This window comes from Orcinus orca, chromosome 9 (assembly GCF_937001465.1).
Source record: "Orcinus orca chromosome 9, mOrcOrc1.1, whole genome shotgun sequence".
In the NCBI taxonomy this organism is placed as follows: Eukaryota; Metazoa; Chordata; class Mammalia; order Artiodactyla; family Delphinidae; genus Orcinus; species Orcinus orca.
Window position 1 is genome coordinate 80,912,692 of NC_064567.1, and position 16,430 is coordinate 80,929,121.

The 16,430-nt window shown below is 38.0% G+C and overlaps 1 protein-coding gene across 4 annotated transcripts in view; it reads left to right on the forward strand.

The window, feature by feature from the left end:
* Nucleotides 1-16,430, forward strand: part of CACNA2D1 (calcium voltage-gated channel auxiliary subunit alpha2delta 1) — a 514,372-nt gene that overhangs the window by 405,000 nt on the left and 92,942 nt on the right. For all 4 annotated transcript variants that reach the window (XM_049714933.1, XM_049714934.1, XM_033439986.2 and 1 more), the window contains one exon: nucleotides 12,557-12,715. In XM_049714933.1, coding sequence (XP_049570890.1) covers nucleotides 12,557-12,715 — 159 coding nt within the window. The remainder of the gene's footprint in view (nucleotides 1-12,556; nucleotides 12,716-16,430) is intronic.

Consider the following 16,430-nt stretch of genomic DNA (forward strand, 5'->3'; position numbering starts at 1 on the left):
TTTGACAAAAGTCAACAGACTGAATTTTGGGCATGTCACGATTCAAGTTAATGGGAATATTTGTTTAAAAATGACAACATTTATCAGAAGTTTTGATGGGCCATGATTTATAATTAGAGGCAAACATAAATTGTGTCTTAATAATGTTCTCAATATTTTCACTTTTTATTGATGCCATTTTCTTTTGGTATATACAGAATTTATTATTCCTATGCATTTATGTAATTTTTCCATCATAGTTAAAATTATCAGATATAAATATGATTTTAGAATTTGAGGGGCTTTCCAAGTGATCTAGCAAAGGCTTTTATTTCAGAAAGAAAAACCTGAAGCTCAGAGGAGATGATTGAATCAGCCATGGCTGTGGGTGCTTATTACAGGCAGGGCCTGGACTAGACCTGGTTTTCCTAAACTAAATTAAAAAATGGTCAATTCTTTATTAAAAATTTTTTTCTATAGGCCAAGGAAACTGTAAGCCAGCAGCCAATGTTAGGGGACAGCAACATCAGTTTGAGGACAGGAGTGGTCAAGTCCCAGAGTGCTATTAGCAAAGATACTTGTGGAACCTCTAACCATGGGAGGGTGACCACATGGCGGGTTTTCGCTGAACAAGGATTAATAATAGAAATTAAAATCACATTCACAATATTAGCAAAAGCCATGAATTACCTAGCAGTACTTTTACTAATATATTTAGGACCTGCGCTTTATTTTATTTATTTATTTTTATTGAAGTATCTTTGATTTAAAATATTTTACCAGTTTTGGGTATACAGCATAGTGATTCAGTATTTTTACAGATTATACTCCATTAGAAGTTATTGCAAGATAATGGCTATAATTCCCTGTGCTGTACAATATATCCCTCTTGCTTTTTTTTTTTTTTTTTTTTTTTGTGATACATGGGCTTCTCACTGTTGTGGCCTCTCCTGTTGCGGAGCACAGGCTCCGGACGCGCAGGCTCAGCGGCCATGGCTCACAAGCCCAGCCACTCTGCGGCATGTGGGATCCTCCCGGACCGGGGCATGAACCCGTGTCCCCTGCATCGGCAGGCGGACTCTCAACCACTGCGCCACCAGGGAAGCCCTTGCTTATCTATTTTATACACAGTAGTATGTACCTCTTAATCCCATACCCCTATCTTGTCCCTTCTCCTTCCCTCTTCCTACTGGTAAGCACTAGTTTGTTTTCTATATCTGTGAGTCTATTTCTGTTTTACTCTTTACATTCATTTATTTTCTTTCTTAGATTCTACATATAAGTGATATCGTATGGTATATGTCTTTCTCTGACTTACATCACTATGCATAATATTCTCTAGGTTCATCCACATTGCTGCAAAGGGCATATTTTCATTGTTTTATGGCTAATATTCCATTGTAAATATATACCACATCTTCTTTATATATTTGTCTGTTTATTGACACTTGGGTTGCTTCTGTCTCTTGGCTATGATAAACAGTGCTACTGTGAACATTGAGGCGCATGTATCAGTTAGAATTAGTGTTTTTGTTTTTTCTGGATATATACCCAGGAGTGGAATTACTGAATCATATAGTAGTTCTATTTTTAGTGTTTTAGGAACCTCCATACTGTTTTCCATAGTGGCTACACAAATTTACATGCCCACCATTGAATATTATACTAACTGTGAATTTGTCATAAATGGCCTTTATTATGTTGAGATATTTTCCCTCTGCACCCACTTTGATGAGAGTTTATATCATGAATGGATGACGAATTTTGTCAACTGCTTTTTCTGCATCTGTTGAGATAATCATGTGGTTTTTGTCTTTCCTTTTGTTAATGTGGTCTGTCAAATTGATTGATTTCCATATGTTGAGCCATCCTTGTACCATGGAATAAATCCAACTTGATCATGGTGTATGATCTTTTTTATGCATTGTTGGATTAAATGTACATTTGAAGTAATTATTGGTAGGTATGTACTTATTGCTGTTTTATTGCTTGTTGTCTGGTATTTTTTATAGTTCTCTGTTCATTTCTTTTTGCTTCTTCCCTTGTGGTTTGATGATTTTCTTTAGTAGTATGCTTGTGTTCCTTTTTTTTATTTTTTTCTACGTCTATTGTTGGTTTTTGATTTATAGTTATTATGGGGTTCATACATGTTGACCTATAACTGTACCTAGTTGTTTTAAATTGATAGTCATTTAAGTTCAAACACGTTCTAAAAGATCTACATTTTACTCTCCTCGCCCACATACTGTGTTTTTGATGTCATATTTTGCATCCTCATGTTTATCCCTTGTTTACTGTAGTTATGGTTCTTTTACAACGTTTTGTCTTTTAATCTTCATACTGGCGTATTTAAGTGGTTGATCTCAATATGTGCAATATATTTGCATTTCATGGTGGGATTTCCCCTTTCATACAGATTCTTACTTCTTTTTCACTTAGAGAAGACCTTGTAACATTTCTTTTAGGGTATGTTTAGTATTGATGGACTCTTTTAGTTTTTGCTTGTCTGCGAAGTTCTTTATTTCTTCTTCTATTCTAAATTATAATCTTGTTGTGTAAAGTATCCTAGGTTGCAGGTTTTTCCCTTTAAGGACTTTGAATATATCATGTCACTCTCTTTCGACCTGCAGAGTTTCTGCAGAGAAATCAGGTGATAGCCTTATGTGGATTCCCTTGTATGACTCTTCGTTTTTCTCTCTTTGCCTTTGGAATTTTAACTTTTGCCATTTTTATTATGATGTGTCTTGGTGTGGGTCTGTTTGGGTTCATCTTGTTTGGGACTCTCTGTGCTTCTGGATATCTGTTTCTTTCTTCAGGTTTGGGTAGTTGTCAGCTGTAGTTTCCTCAAATACATTTTAAATACCCTTTTCTCTCTCTTCTTCTTCTGGGACCCCTATGATGCAAATGTTGGTATACTTGTTGTTCCAGCAATCTCTTAAAATGTTTTCATGTTTTTAAATTTGTTTTTCTTTTTGCTGTTCTGTTTGGGTGGTTTCCATTATTCTGTCTTGCAGATGACTTATGCATTCTGCTGTATCACTTGGTCTGCTACTCATTCCTTATAGTGTGTTGGGGTTTTTTTGTTTGTTTTCTCCGGGTACTGAATTCTTTATTTTTGATTGGGTCTTTGTAGTATTTTCTAGTTCTCTGTTAAAGTTTTCACTGTGTTCATCTATGCTTTCCAGTTAACATTTTTATTACCAATGCTTTGAATTCTTTATCTGGTAAATTATTCCTGTTTCATTAGCTCTTTTATTCAGGGATTTTCTTTTGCTCTTCTAATTGAGAGCAGTTCTTCTGCCTTTTAATTTTGCTCAAATTTCTCTGCTTCTATGAATTTAGGTGAAGCAGTTACCTATCGCAGGTTTTTGTGTTTTTTTTTGCTGTATGCGGGCCTCTCACTGTTGTGGCCTTTCCCATTGCGGAGCACAGGCTCCAGACGCGCAGGCTCAGCGGCCATGGCTCACGGGCCCAGCTGCTCCGCAGCATGTGGGATCTTCCCGGACTGGGGCACGAACCCGTGTCCCCTGCATCCGCAGGTGGACTCTCAACCACTGCGCCACCAGGGAAGCCCTGCAGTTTTAAATGTGTGTGCGTATGTGAGCGTGTCCCTGTACAGACTGCATGTGCCCAGTGCCGTTGGTGGGAGAGCTGGATTTGACGTGGATGTAACATCTTTCTTCAGGATGTGCTGGCATCTGTCACCCTGGTACGGGGTGGGACTGCACACAGAGAGGTGAAGCTGAAGCTGGGTGTGAGGCAAGACTTCCCCTCTGCTCACTGGGCATCACTGCCCTGTTGTGGGTGGGGTCTGATCCCAAGCTGCTGGAGCAAAAGCCTTGATGGTCAGGCCTGAGTTGGTTCTGTTCTCTTTAAGTTTGTGTTTTCTTCTCTCCCCCAAAATAGGATCCTTGCCCCAGAGTGGGGGGCGTGCTGAAGCCAGGGGGGCCCATGTGAGCTCTTGGCTCATGTTGTCCACAGACAGGAGTCTGAGCTGTCTCAGATGAGCTGCTCTTTCAGGTGCCCGCAGTTGTTTCTCTTGCTCTGCTCAGACACAGCCTTGGGTGCCAGTGCCTTTTGTCCCTCACAGCTGATCACAGCCCTAAGACTCTGCTGCCCCCACTCTGTGGTAGAGCCACACCGCAGGGCAGGCAGGGCCCACATGGACTCTCAGCATATTATTGGGGCATGAGCTGTGATGGAGCAGCTGCCGTCAGAAATCTGCGCTGCTTCTGAGGCGCTGGTTGAGTAAGTGCCAACAATGGCCACTGCCAATCCACCCAGGCCCCGCCCTGGGATGGGGTCACCTCCGTGTCCCCGTGTTGAATCTTCTTCCCAGTTGTGGCCACCCCAGAACCAGTGCCGCACTGTGACATGGAATGAGTGGGACCAGGGCGTTCTCTCAGGTCGGGCTGAGCCAGGCAGCAAGGTGGTCATGGGCCACCAGCAACCGCTAGAGTAGTCTTCTCTTCACCCTGATTTGGGAGCAAGCCAGCGCATGCATGCACCCCTCACAAGTGACATCCAGGCTTCCCGCAGCCCTCCTGTTCATTGCAGAGGTCCTCCCACCAGCCAAAGGGTGCAGGACACCAGCACTGGGCTACCCCATCTGTGGCTCACACCGCACGCTCCCCAGGGACGGTCTCCATCTGTGTAATCTCCCTTTTCCTTTGAGTCCCCTCCCAGGGGCACTTTTCTTCCCTTCCTACCCAATTACATACGTATCTTTCTTACAGCCTTGTTTGTACAGGAGTCCTGATGACAGTTTCCAGTTAGTTTTCAGTGAGAATTGTTCTACATGTCGATGTATTTTTGATGTGTTTGTGGGGGGAGGTAAGCTTCACGACCTCTTACTCTGCCATCTTGATTGATCTCATTAGGACTTGAAGTTTAAGAAAGAGAAAAGAGTATATGAGATATATGTATAAGAGATGAAATGGAGGAACAGATGTGGAATTGATGAATAATTCTTCCTGGAATGAAAAGCTGACTCATGTGAAGATACCAGTTTGTCCCAAAATTATTGGTAAATGTGGTTTTAATTTGACAAAAGATAGTTCTGAAGTTCAGTAGGAAAATAGTGGTGGAAAAAGTAGCATGACAGAGTATGGCAGCTTATTCTTCTGGCATAAATTAAAAGTGATTAGACACCATGGAGAAGAGTTTCAGGGGTTTGGGTTTGAAGTACAGTCCTGACCTTGGTTGTTGAGTGACTCTGAGCACTTTCCTTGACACTCTAAGCCTCATTTCCTCAACTGTATAATGGAAACCATATTACAGCTAAGACTTTAAGCTTGGTCAAGGTTAAGTGAATTAATACATGTGATGTTCTTAGATAGGCATAGCTGTGGTTTTCAGTACACGTTAGCTAATATTTTTATTATTAACATTAAAAAGTAAGAAGCTGGTGAAATAATGGGAACAGTAAAGGAATACGTATCCAAATAGTACAGGAAATGTATCCATAATCTGAACTTATTATACACAGTGGATCAGGAACCAATAATTACTCAATAAAAGGGAAAATTGGCTATTTGAAAAAAAAATTGCTTAATCTAATTATCCCCTCATACTATTGGGGAAAATAATTTCCACCATGACTAAACACCAAAATGTAAAATAAGCAAACAAAACCATCAAATATTTGTAGAAACTGTAGATGTTTATTTACCTGAATAATGGATGGTTTTCTAAGCATAAAAATATTTTTAGAAATCATAAAGAACAGGATGAAAAGTTAAAATTAGAAGGTAAGCAACAAACTGGAAAAAAATAGGACTTAAAATTCACAGGTTTATATGACAATTAATATGTGAGAAAAACTTTCACTTCATTAACCACTGAGGAATTCAAGTAATTATTGAATATTGAAATACTATTTTAAATTACAGTTTAGCAAATAAAAATGTGTGTCTGAGAGTGCAGTGAGACTCTCACACATATTTAAATTGGCGCAATATATCTGGAAAGTAATTTGGCAATAGATAAAACCTTAAAATCATTCTTAACTAGGAATATGTACAAATGCATGTGGGTAAATGCTATAAGCTATTTTCTCTGGATTTTAGAATAACCATTTTGTTTCTTTATAATATTTCCTGGTTTCCTATGAAAAATGGGAAAATAGAAATAAATAACAAGTATTTTAGTAGGAATAAAACAACCAAGATTTTTAAGATCACAGCCTCTGTCCACTTTCTTTTTACTTTCCTTCATTGCCATCTGGTGTCCAAAATGTAGATCGCTTCTGATACCACAATTTGTAACTACTGCCTGATATGCAAAATTGTTTGCAGTTTATTTAACTTAGTTTATCCATTTAAATTACTTTATATAATATAAATTTGTTATATAAATTATTTACAGTAGTTAATTATGTAAAGTAGTTTACTTATATTTTATAATTTAAAAAAATCCCATGTTCCAAAGCAGGCCAGTCTGAATTTGAGTTGTTTTTGCTGATCATCTACACAGCGGGAGCCCATAATTTCACACTGTATTTCTTTTTCATGGCAAAAAAAAAGAGTTTGAAATACATGGATGAGGTGAGGGGGTGGAAATTGAGGACATACTGAATGGTCAGACAAAGATTAAATGGGCCACTTTTTCTCTGCAGTTCCAAGTGGAAGAATATCACCTTTGGATGTATTTTGCCTTTAATTCTTCAACAGTCTAGGGGAAAACTACTTGAGCCCACCAACCTCTTCAGTGGGAGCCTTGGTACTCCATGAAGGTGTATTATAGGTGCCATTTCTAGACAAGGTTGCTTTTCAGGAACTTGATGCCTCTTTGACTTGTGTATATCAAGGCAATGTCAGCGTTTCATCGTTTGTATCCCAGGTTAATCCAATGAGCAGCAGAGTGTCCTCTCTCAGAAATATTTTGTGGATGATTTCTTATTCAGCACAGGACATCAGAACAAAAAAAAGACCTTGCCTTTACAAAACCAAGAGTTTAAGTTATTTCATTTGAGAAATTAACAATTTGTTTGGATCTGAAATTATCTTTTAATTTGATATGTGTACTTGATTGTGATATTTAATAGGAAGGTTCACTGGAAGCATTGAAATTTACCGTTCATGGTTATTCCCAGACTGTTTCAAGAACTAAACTAATGTTTGAGGGCTACTTGTACCATCCCAGTAGTGAGCTTTATTTAAGGGTCACTAAAGCTGATATTGTTTATATGAATCTTTCTCATGAATCTAGGAATCTATTCTTATTTCTTATGAAGTATACTAATGTTTTTACTAAAGTAATTTTTAAAACAATTTTTAAAACATTAAAGCTGATATTGTTTATATGAATCTTTCTCATGAATCTAGGAATCTATTCTTATTTCTTATGAAGTATACTAATGTTTTTACTAAAGTAATTTTTAAAACAATAGAGTTGCAGTTGATTTAACATTTACTATGTGCCGGGCTCCATGCTAGGTGTTCTGCATGCATCTTCATTTGGATATTTTAATAGTGTCTTTTTGGACAGAGTATTTATATTTATAAAGGTACAAATTCAACAAGGTATTGCAGAACTAAAATACAGGTTCTATACTTAGAAGCCTTTAGCTAAATTATTGATCAGTATTTTTGCACTGTCTTCTAATTTTCTTAAACTCCATACATTCATTCAGTAAATATTTATTTTGTATGTTTATTGTACACCAATTATATGGATACCTATTAATATGTCAAGTACAGTGGTGGGATGGCTATTTTCTTTTTTGGCCATGGCTTTTAATCCAGTCAAAGAGTCTATAAAGATATCATACAAAGAAATATAGAATTATGACTGTGATGTATTCCATAAAAAAGATATATCTAGGCCTATGAAACTTTTAATGGGGTGATTTGACCTAGTCAGGGAAGATCATGAAAGCCTTTTATAAGGAAAGAATGTTGAGGTAAGTGGGACAACAAGTGTTGTAGCCGGAAGGAGCAGGGTATGTGGAAGAGGAAAACAAAAGAATGTGCAAATGCTGGGGCAGAGATAGAAATCCCTCCTCATTGCTACCCCAGATGCTCACATTAACCCACATACCTTCCTGTCTCAGCGTGCTAGCAGAGATTTTTCTCAGCATTTCTGATAAGGGACCTACTTGGTTGAATTTTCTAGAATTGGGAAGGAATGAGCGGGACGGTAGTTTGGATTTGGGGCTCTGTAGGATTAGTTAAGTATACATATTTAAAAGAAGTATTTTCTTAAGAGATTACAAAAGCAGGACCCCTTAAATCTATTTTCAGTCACCATGTAGTATTTCAAAGCTTTATAATGCTATATTATTAGACTTTTGCCCTAAGTGGTGGTTAATGTATTAAATATGTGGTTTATAAATTACAGTCTGGACACATGTCACCAAAGACAGTAATTTCAGTTCGTGAAAGTAAATCTGTTCTTCTTTTTTTTTTCTATTCTAAAAGCAAGTGAGTCTAAGATGTCTGTGAAATATATACTTACCTAAGTCAGAACTTTTCACATTTCTCATTCCTTTCTTGGAGAATAAGGTTTGCCATAGGGACTTATACTTTGTAAGTTATTCCTTTCTCTGCATTATTTATGAGTTTTGTTATGACTATAATTGGAGTATTTCTGTTATACACCGCTGAATTTGTATTTAATGAATTGAATTTACATTTAATCAGTTTGTGTTAAAGTGACTTAATGAGATGCTTCACTCTTCTGTGTTAAAAGCAGGTTAAGGCCAACCAAAAGACTCCAGGCAATACATTACCCAGTGTTCATTTTCTGCATAACTTGTAATTTTATCAAGTTTCATGATTTAACTAAATCACATAATAACATTTCCTATAATCATTTCTAATGATTCTTTAAGGTCAGATGTTTTACCATTAATATATTGGCAATCTATTTTTTATTTTTACTTTATTTTTTTACTTTCTAACACGGGAATTCTCATATTCTTTTGCTTTCAAAACGGGATGTGTAGCATAAGATTGTGTCATGTTATCAAATAACGGGGGGGAGGCAGTGGGATTTGGATCTGAAGATACTGACTTTTCAGTGTTTGACTTTATTGAAAACAAGTATATTGGAGCTTTGTTCTCATATATATGATGTACCCAAAAGTAGTGTTCCAAGTAAAAGTGAGAGAGAAGTCAGTATTTATCTTTGCAAGACATTTTACTTCCTGTTTTATCTATACTCTCTCCAAACCTTCCACCTCCTGTTTTACTTTATCCCGATGACCTTGCTTCATGGTCCACTGGAGACAAAAGCCACAGGCAATAATATCATTTCCCCACACCAAATCTCTGTACACCCAGAGGCGGGACTCAGCCCTCGCTCTTCTTTCCCAGTACAATTAAGTGGATACATGGTTTCTTACAGGCTTGTTCCTCTAGGAGCATCTGTGTCCCATCCTTCCCCATCTTCACAAGAGCTTCGTTTTTCACCTCTGTTCTGTTGCCTGCAACGTTTTCTTCCTTCTCTCTTCAAGGTAAACCCTCTCTTGCTCTAGTGACCCTTCACTTTCCTGGTGGCTCAGTGGTTAAGAATCCGCCTGCCAATGCAGGGGACACGGGTTCGAGCCCTCGTCTGGGAAGATCCCACATGCCACGGAGCAACTAAGCCCGTGTGCCACGTCTGCTGAGCCTGCATTCTAGAGCCCGCGTGCCCCAACTACTGAAGTGCACGCGCCTAGAGCCTGTGCTCCGCAACGAGAGAAGCCACCGCAATGAGAAGCCTGCACACTGCAACAAAGAGTAGCCCCCGCTCATCGCAACTGAAGAAAGACCACGTGCAGCAATGAGGACCCAACACAGCCCAAAATAAATAAATAAATAAATAAAATTAAAAAAAAAAAAAAAACCTCTCCTTGACCCCCATCCACCCCTTCAGGGACCACCCTGTTCATTCTCTGCCTCCCAGCCGAGGTGCTCTGAAGACTTGCCTCTGCACGGGCTAATCCCTCCCATTGTTGTTCAGCGCGCTCCATTGTGTTCCACCCGCCCCCCGCACCCCCGACCTCCAGACACTGCCTGTGTAACGGGGATGAGTGCAGTGGGTGCTTTTAAGTCCTCATCTTTCCTGTCTCTGTCCCACAGTGTGTTCTTCTTGAGACTGTTTTCCTCTCATCATCTAAGGCAGTCCAGTCTCCTGACTTCCTTCCTGCCTCCAAGGAATCTTACTCCTGCTCAGTTTTCTCAGAGACCCCTCCTCTGCTTCACTTTTAATCACATGGCTTTAAACCAAATTTCTCTGCTGAAGCTTTCCGTGTTTTTTATATTAATCAAGACTTCTTCTGAGCCTCTTGCTTTCAACGTTATTTCTTGACATCTTCATTTACGTATCTCACATACTGAAATCTCACCCGCACTTGAACTGTGTACTTCTCTCCCCTAATCCTCAAGTGTCCCTGAACCCGTCCCTCCTCCAGCCACACAGATGCCCATGTCAGAATTCTCTTCTTACTCAACGCAGACCCAGTGCACCATCACAAGCTAGTGATTATTTCTCCAAAATAGGTTTTGAACCCCTCTTTTTGGACCATCTCCATGAATAGCAAAGCCACTTTGTCTGTTCAGCTGGGTTACCGCAATAGCCTCCTAATTATTTTCCATCCTTTGAATTTTGCTCACCTTACATCCAATTCCTAAACAGCAGCTAGGGCGAGCTGTTAAAGTTCTAGATTAAATTATTTTGCATTTGGCTTAAAACCTTTTGTGACTGGCCGTTCGACAGAGAATACATGCCTAATTGTCTAGCATTTCCATTAGACCCTGCCTCCATCCCTGAGCTCATTTCATGTCATTAGTCCTCATATGAAACTGAGCTAAACTCTCCATCTTTATGTTTCCCTAAGAGGCTTCTTTTCTTTTTGTCACATCAGGGCCTTTTTACGTGTTGTTCTATCTGCCTGGAATGTTCTTCCTCCATAGTCTTCAAGGAAACATTTCTGTGGAATCACAGGAAATGCCATTTCTTAGGGAATTTTCCCCCCAACTGCTTACAGTCCGAATAAGAACCCATTCTCCAGATATTATCTCTTAGAGATTAGGATTATATTGCTTTACTTAACTCATCATGATTTATTGTATATTGAGAGGCACTGAGGGAGTAGTTAAAATCCCAGACTCTTGCTACAGTGCTAGTCTGAATCCTGACTCTCTATTACTTATTTGTTACGTGACTATGGACAAGTCATTTAACTATGCTGAAGGTTTCTCATGGATAATACTACTACTTACTTGCAGCGCATTTTCAAAGAGGAAATGATTAATATTTGTAGAGCAAATAGTCAATGCAGCACAAAGTAAACACGTGTAAGTGCTTACATACATATATAAGTGTGTGTGCGTAATTTACCTCATGTCTGAAGGCACAGAGCTCTCACCTACCACGACTCTGGACATATAACAGGCCGCCAATGAATATTTGCTTAATGGATTGATGAATTGTACAGTGTACCTTATCACTAGGTTTCAGGGATCTTCAGAGAAAAAAGAATGATGCGTTATATTTATGAGAATAGATAATCACTTATGTAAAAATATATTTTGGCTTGTGATCCACCTATTAAAATCATTATGTGCTTTTGATCTGAGAATAGCTTCAACATTTGATCTGGCCAGCCCCTTTCCTTTTAGCAAGTATGTTTTTATTATCATTCTCATTTTGCTTTTGCAGATGTGACAGTCTAGGCCCCAGGAGCATAAGGGGCTTGTACCCATAGCAGAGTTAATAAATGATAGGATGATCCCATTCATTTTAGCGCCCTGGTCTTCTTGCTGGAGTCCTATTCTTATCGTTTTGGAAATATACAGTGAACTGTGTGAATACTTTTTATACGGTTGCTGAAATTACTTTGGTGATCATTCTTAAATTTTCAATCGGGGCAGATATTGGAGTTTGTTTTCTCCTCCTACAGACTCTTTGTTGTTCAGGCCCTTATCACTCACAGCAGTAACTCTGCCATGACCCGCTTGCCCTTTCTCTTGCCTCTGTGATTCTACTGCATTCCCTGTATAACCTCTAGAGTGATAGTTTTGAAAGGCCACTCGTTGTTCTTGAGTCTTTCAGATTACTTTCCTGTTTTAACCCCCATGGAAAGACTACCATCAAATTTCAAATTTACTAACCGTCTGTTCCTGTCCTTCTGTGTACCACTTTTCCATTTAGCGTTTCCTCATGCGAGGCGAGTAAAATGCTCAGTTTCTCCCTGTATTCTGTGCAGGCATCATCATATCATTTCTGCATTCTGAATATATTTCATTGTTTGTTGAGAGTTTTGTGTTGTTGTTGTTGTTTGTAATCTAAATGCTCATAAAATTTGAGAGCTGGGAGGGACCTCACATAACTCAAATCCCAAATTTATAATCAGGGAAACCAAGCTAGGTTCAGGAAAGTGTCAATAAGCGACAGGCTAATACAGTAGGGGTTGGGGCATGGATGAAAATTACTGTTTGATCTTTAGTGCACTTCTGTTACCAATCTACTCACTTTTCTTTTTGAAAGAGAAAGCAATGCAGAAGGATTGAGAAGTATAACACAGATTCAGTAAAAATTACATGATTGATTTTAATGTTGGTTTATACATTTACCTTTTTATCTTTTGCAGTTTAACAGCAATGCCCAGGATGTAAGCTGTTTTCAGCACCTTGTCCAAGCAAATGTAAGAAATAAGAAAGTGCTGAAAGATGCAGTGAATAATATCACAGCGAAAGGAATCACAGATTATAAAAAGGGCTTTAGTTTTGCTTTTGAACAGCTGCTTAATGTAAGTATTAATACTACCCCCTTTTGTCTTTTATTATTGAATTGTAGGATCTGAATTTCAATATCCTTGTAGTTACAGCTCTGTACGGTTAGATAACAGTTCTGTTTGTCATTCATTTAGAAAGCAGATGTGTCTAGGCAGTAGAAATGTTTGAACTTTTTTTATTTTTAAATCCAAAATTCAGAAAGTATACAAAATGTAGATTTTCTTTCTCTTTTAGATCTTTTCTTCTACCCTCTTTTTTCAAACTTTGTTTAAAAAACACATTTGTAAGGTAATTATTTAATTTAATTTTGAAGAAGCACTGGAAACTTAGTTGGCACATTTAGAATATCATCTCTTTTGTCTTATCTCAGTTAGTACTGTATTTATTTGGAAACTTGTGCTGTCAGTCATCAAATGGTTTCTGGAAATATTTCAGTTTTAAACATCTAGTTTGAATCTTCAGGTTGTTCCTAAATGTACAAAAAGGTCCAAATGGTTAACATCAAGGTAGACAGGAAGAGCAGAAATTCCTTCCAAAGAGAAAATTCCCTTGAGTGAATCATCGATGTCTATAGTTAGGCTTTTAAATTCTGGCACACCTACTACCCGTCCCATATCATAACAATATTATAACACGAATCTCACACTGCGGACTAGTATTTTCAAATGGCCATGTTGTCTGTTTCATTTGAACTATTTGAAAGCAGGAGCTATCATTCAGGTTTGTATCTCTTCTGAAGCAATATTATTGCAGTGGTTCAGAGTATGGACCTGACATCTCTCTGCCTTGGTTTCCTAACTGGGGTTGTGTAAAGAATGTCCACAGAATCGGTGGACATAGCAAACCACATAGAAAAGCACATGAGACTGTAGGCTGTTGAGTTGGTGTTATAATTAATTAATAACTAGCATGTGGCTGGGACAGAATCAGCACATAATTCCTATCATATTTGCTGAGTCACTAAATAAGCCCTTATATTTGGACTTTTCTGCAAACTTGATTTCGTTGTTCCCGAAGTAAATCTTCTAAACAGTTTTTAAGATCTCTGATTGGGTGATGACTCATTGATTTGTTCATTCAGCCAATATTTATTGAGTGCCTCACAATTTATCCTGTCACAGTGCTATTGCTGAAATTCCAGACATAAACAAAACCATTTGCTCTCAAGAAGGTCGAGCATAACATGCTAAATCATCATTTCTCATATAACATGTTAGTGCTGTTACAGGGTGTTCACGGTGTGTTTGCTCGGAGCAGCTTGGGGAAGGGGGCTCAACTTACCCAAAGGAGGTCAGAAAATTGTTGCACTTTCTTGAAAACAGGATTTTGAAGAATGAGCAGAATCTAGGTAGGTGGTGAGGGAGAGAAAATGAACAGCATCGACAAAGGCACAGAAGCATGGGGTGTCATGCTCATTGAAAGAATTGCAGGTGGATTGGTATGGCTGGGCCATAAGCAGTAGGGGAGAGGTGATGGAAATGGAAAGACCATGAGCTGTCTTTAAATGAAGTGTGTAGGAGCAAATGAAAAGTTTGTGGTAGGAGAAAGACATCATCTGACGAGTGTTCTACGTTAAGAAGCTATTATAGAAATCCTGGTGTTGGACTAGACGTGCAGAGATGTTAAGGCGAGTGACCTGATTGGGTGGGTAGGAGGGGTTGCCGGGAGGGGGAGGGGGTGGTGATTCCAAGTTCTCTGAACTGGAAAACTAGGGGGATGGTGGCACAGGAGTCTACAAAGAGGGAATGTGAGAGTAGAATTTTCAATTATTTAGAGTTTGAGGTAGTGATATTTTTTTTAGATACCATTAGATAAGCAAGTAAGGAGTTAGAAAAGCAAAGAAGTTCCACACTGCAGTTTTCAGGGGAAATTATCTTTGGTAAAATGCATATGATTATTAAATAATGTATGTTTATTAATAAAAAATGAAAACTCAAAACTTTGAAATTCAAACATAATTGATCATTAGAGTGGAATATATTCTTTCTGTAGTAAGTAAAGGAATGTGAAAGGTTTTTATATTAATTTTTTTCTCTCGAGTCAATAATCAAGTTTTCTAGATCTTGGCATTTTAATTATTCCTCTTAGTGTTGTTAACTGGCCTCACTCATTCCCTCCTATTCAGGTTTCCGTTGTGAAATGATGATGAGTCTCAAGCCTAATGTACTATTTCAGAGGCAGTCATGTAGAGGGGCCACGTTAACTCGCACGTTCATTATTAGTTGCTGATAAAATATGATCTAACTCCTATTGGCCTCTCCCACTGCCTTTACCAAAGTTGTAAATGATTTTTAATATGTCCTCCATAGTAAACCTCATGTGTTTTGCTTTCCACATGTCGCTTAGATATTGCAAATATCTAAAATAATTTTCCCAAATGCCATGGCTTGCCTTATTGAGCTGAAGCATGTTCTGTTACCTCTTTCAGACACTTCTAGTCTTTTTCTCATCATGCAATGCCATTCCTTCTCTTTTGTTTGTCCCGGCAAGGTTTACCCTTAAGATCACTGAATCAAGTGTCAAACAGAATTAGACATTAAGATTTGAATTAGTCTTCAGTTAGCATTTCATAAACTACTGACAAATATATTGAGATGCATTTTTCCAAAAAAATTTTATTGAGTGCATATGATAGATGCTGTGCTATATACTGGCCACACAGAGATACAACAGTGTGTCATGAAATACCATATTAACATAAATTACCAACCCTAGCTGTTGTATTTTTATTGACATAATCAATTTCTTTCCTTGGCTTAGTTCCTTCCAAGCCAGTTACGTATACTTCTTGTGACTGTGTGATTCTTTAGATAGCTGCAAACCCAATGAAAAATTGCTGAGATAGACTCTGCTTTCCCACAAGTCCTGAGGAAAAATGATGTTGAAAACACATTTCTGCGTTCCTCTTTTTGTGGGTGTCTTACGAATGATCAGCAAGACTCGATGTGCTAAAAGTAACTTTGATACTTGGATTTAGTGATAATAATAAGAATACCTCCACTACTTCAAAAAATGAAACCAAGTTCTGTTCTAAAAACTTTAGTTACTTTATCACTTTTCTGAGACAGTCCTTTAGGTAAATATTATTTTGCCCATTTTACATACGCAAATAGAAAACACAAGTCATTAGAGAAACTAATTTTAGTTTGAGGGACTTCAACACCTTTCACAAAATTATTTTGATGATAAAATATGTAAATTTTTGTATGGTCAAATTTTCAGATAATTATCTTCAAAAATAAGAATGGTGCTTGAATGTGATAAATTGTATTAGTTAATACTTGAGTTTTCACAATGCTTGGTTAAAAGCCTTAACTCCGCATGGTCTAATGGCCTAGTCAACGGGGTAAGAATATATGAAACAGGATCTTTTCATCAGTAAAGCAAAATGTTGTCTTCATTAACTTTTCCACAGGAAATGGGATTTCCTTTTTTGACAAATAGGAATAGGGACCTTCAATACGCTTAAATACTATAGGAGAATTAGTGATTTTTTAAAAAAATGTATTAGTCACTTAAACACCAAAACTGTGCTGTCCAGTGTGATAACCATGATCACAAGTGGGTGTTGTGCACTTGAAATGTGCCTGGTCTGAACTGAAATGTGTTACAAGTATACACTGAAATTTTAGTACTTATTATGAAAGGAAAAAAAGTATATTATCTCAGTAACTTTTATATTATTTGATGTTGAATTGATAACATTTTTGAACGACTGAGTTAAATATG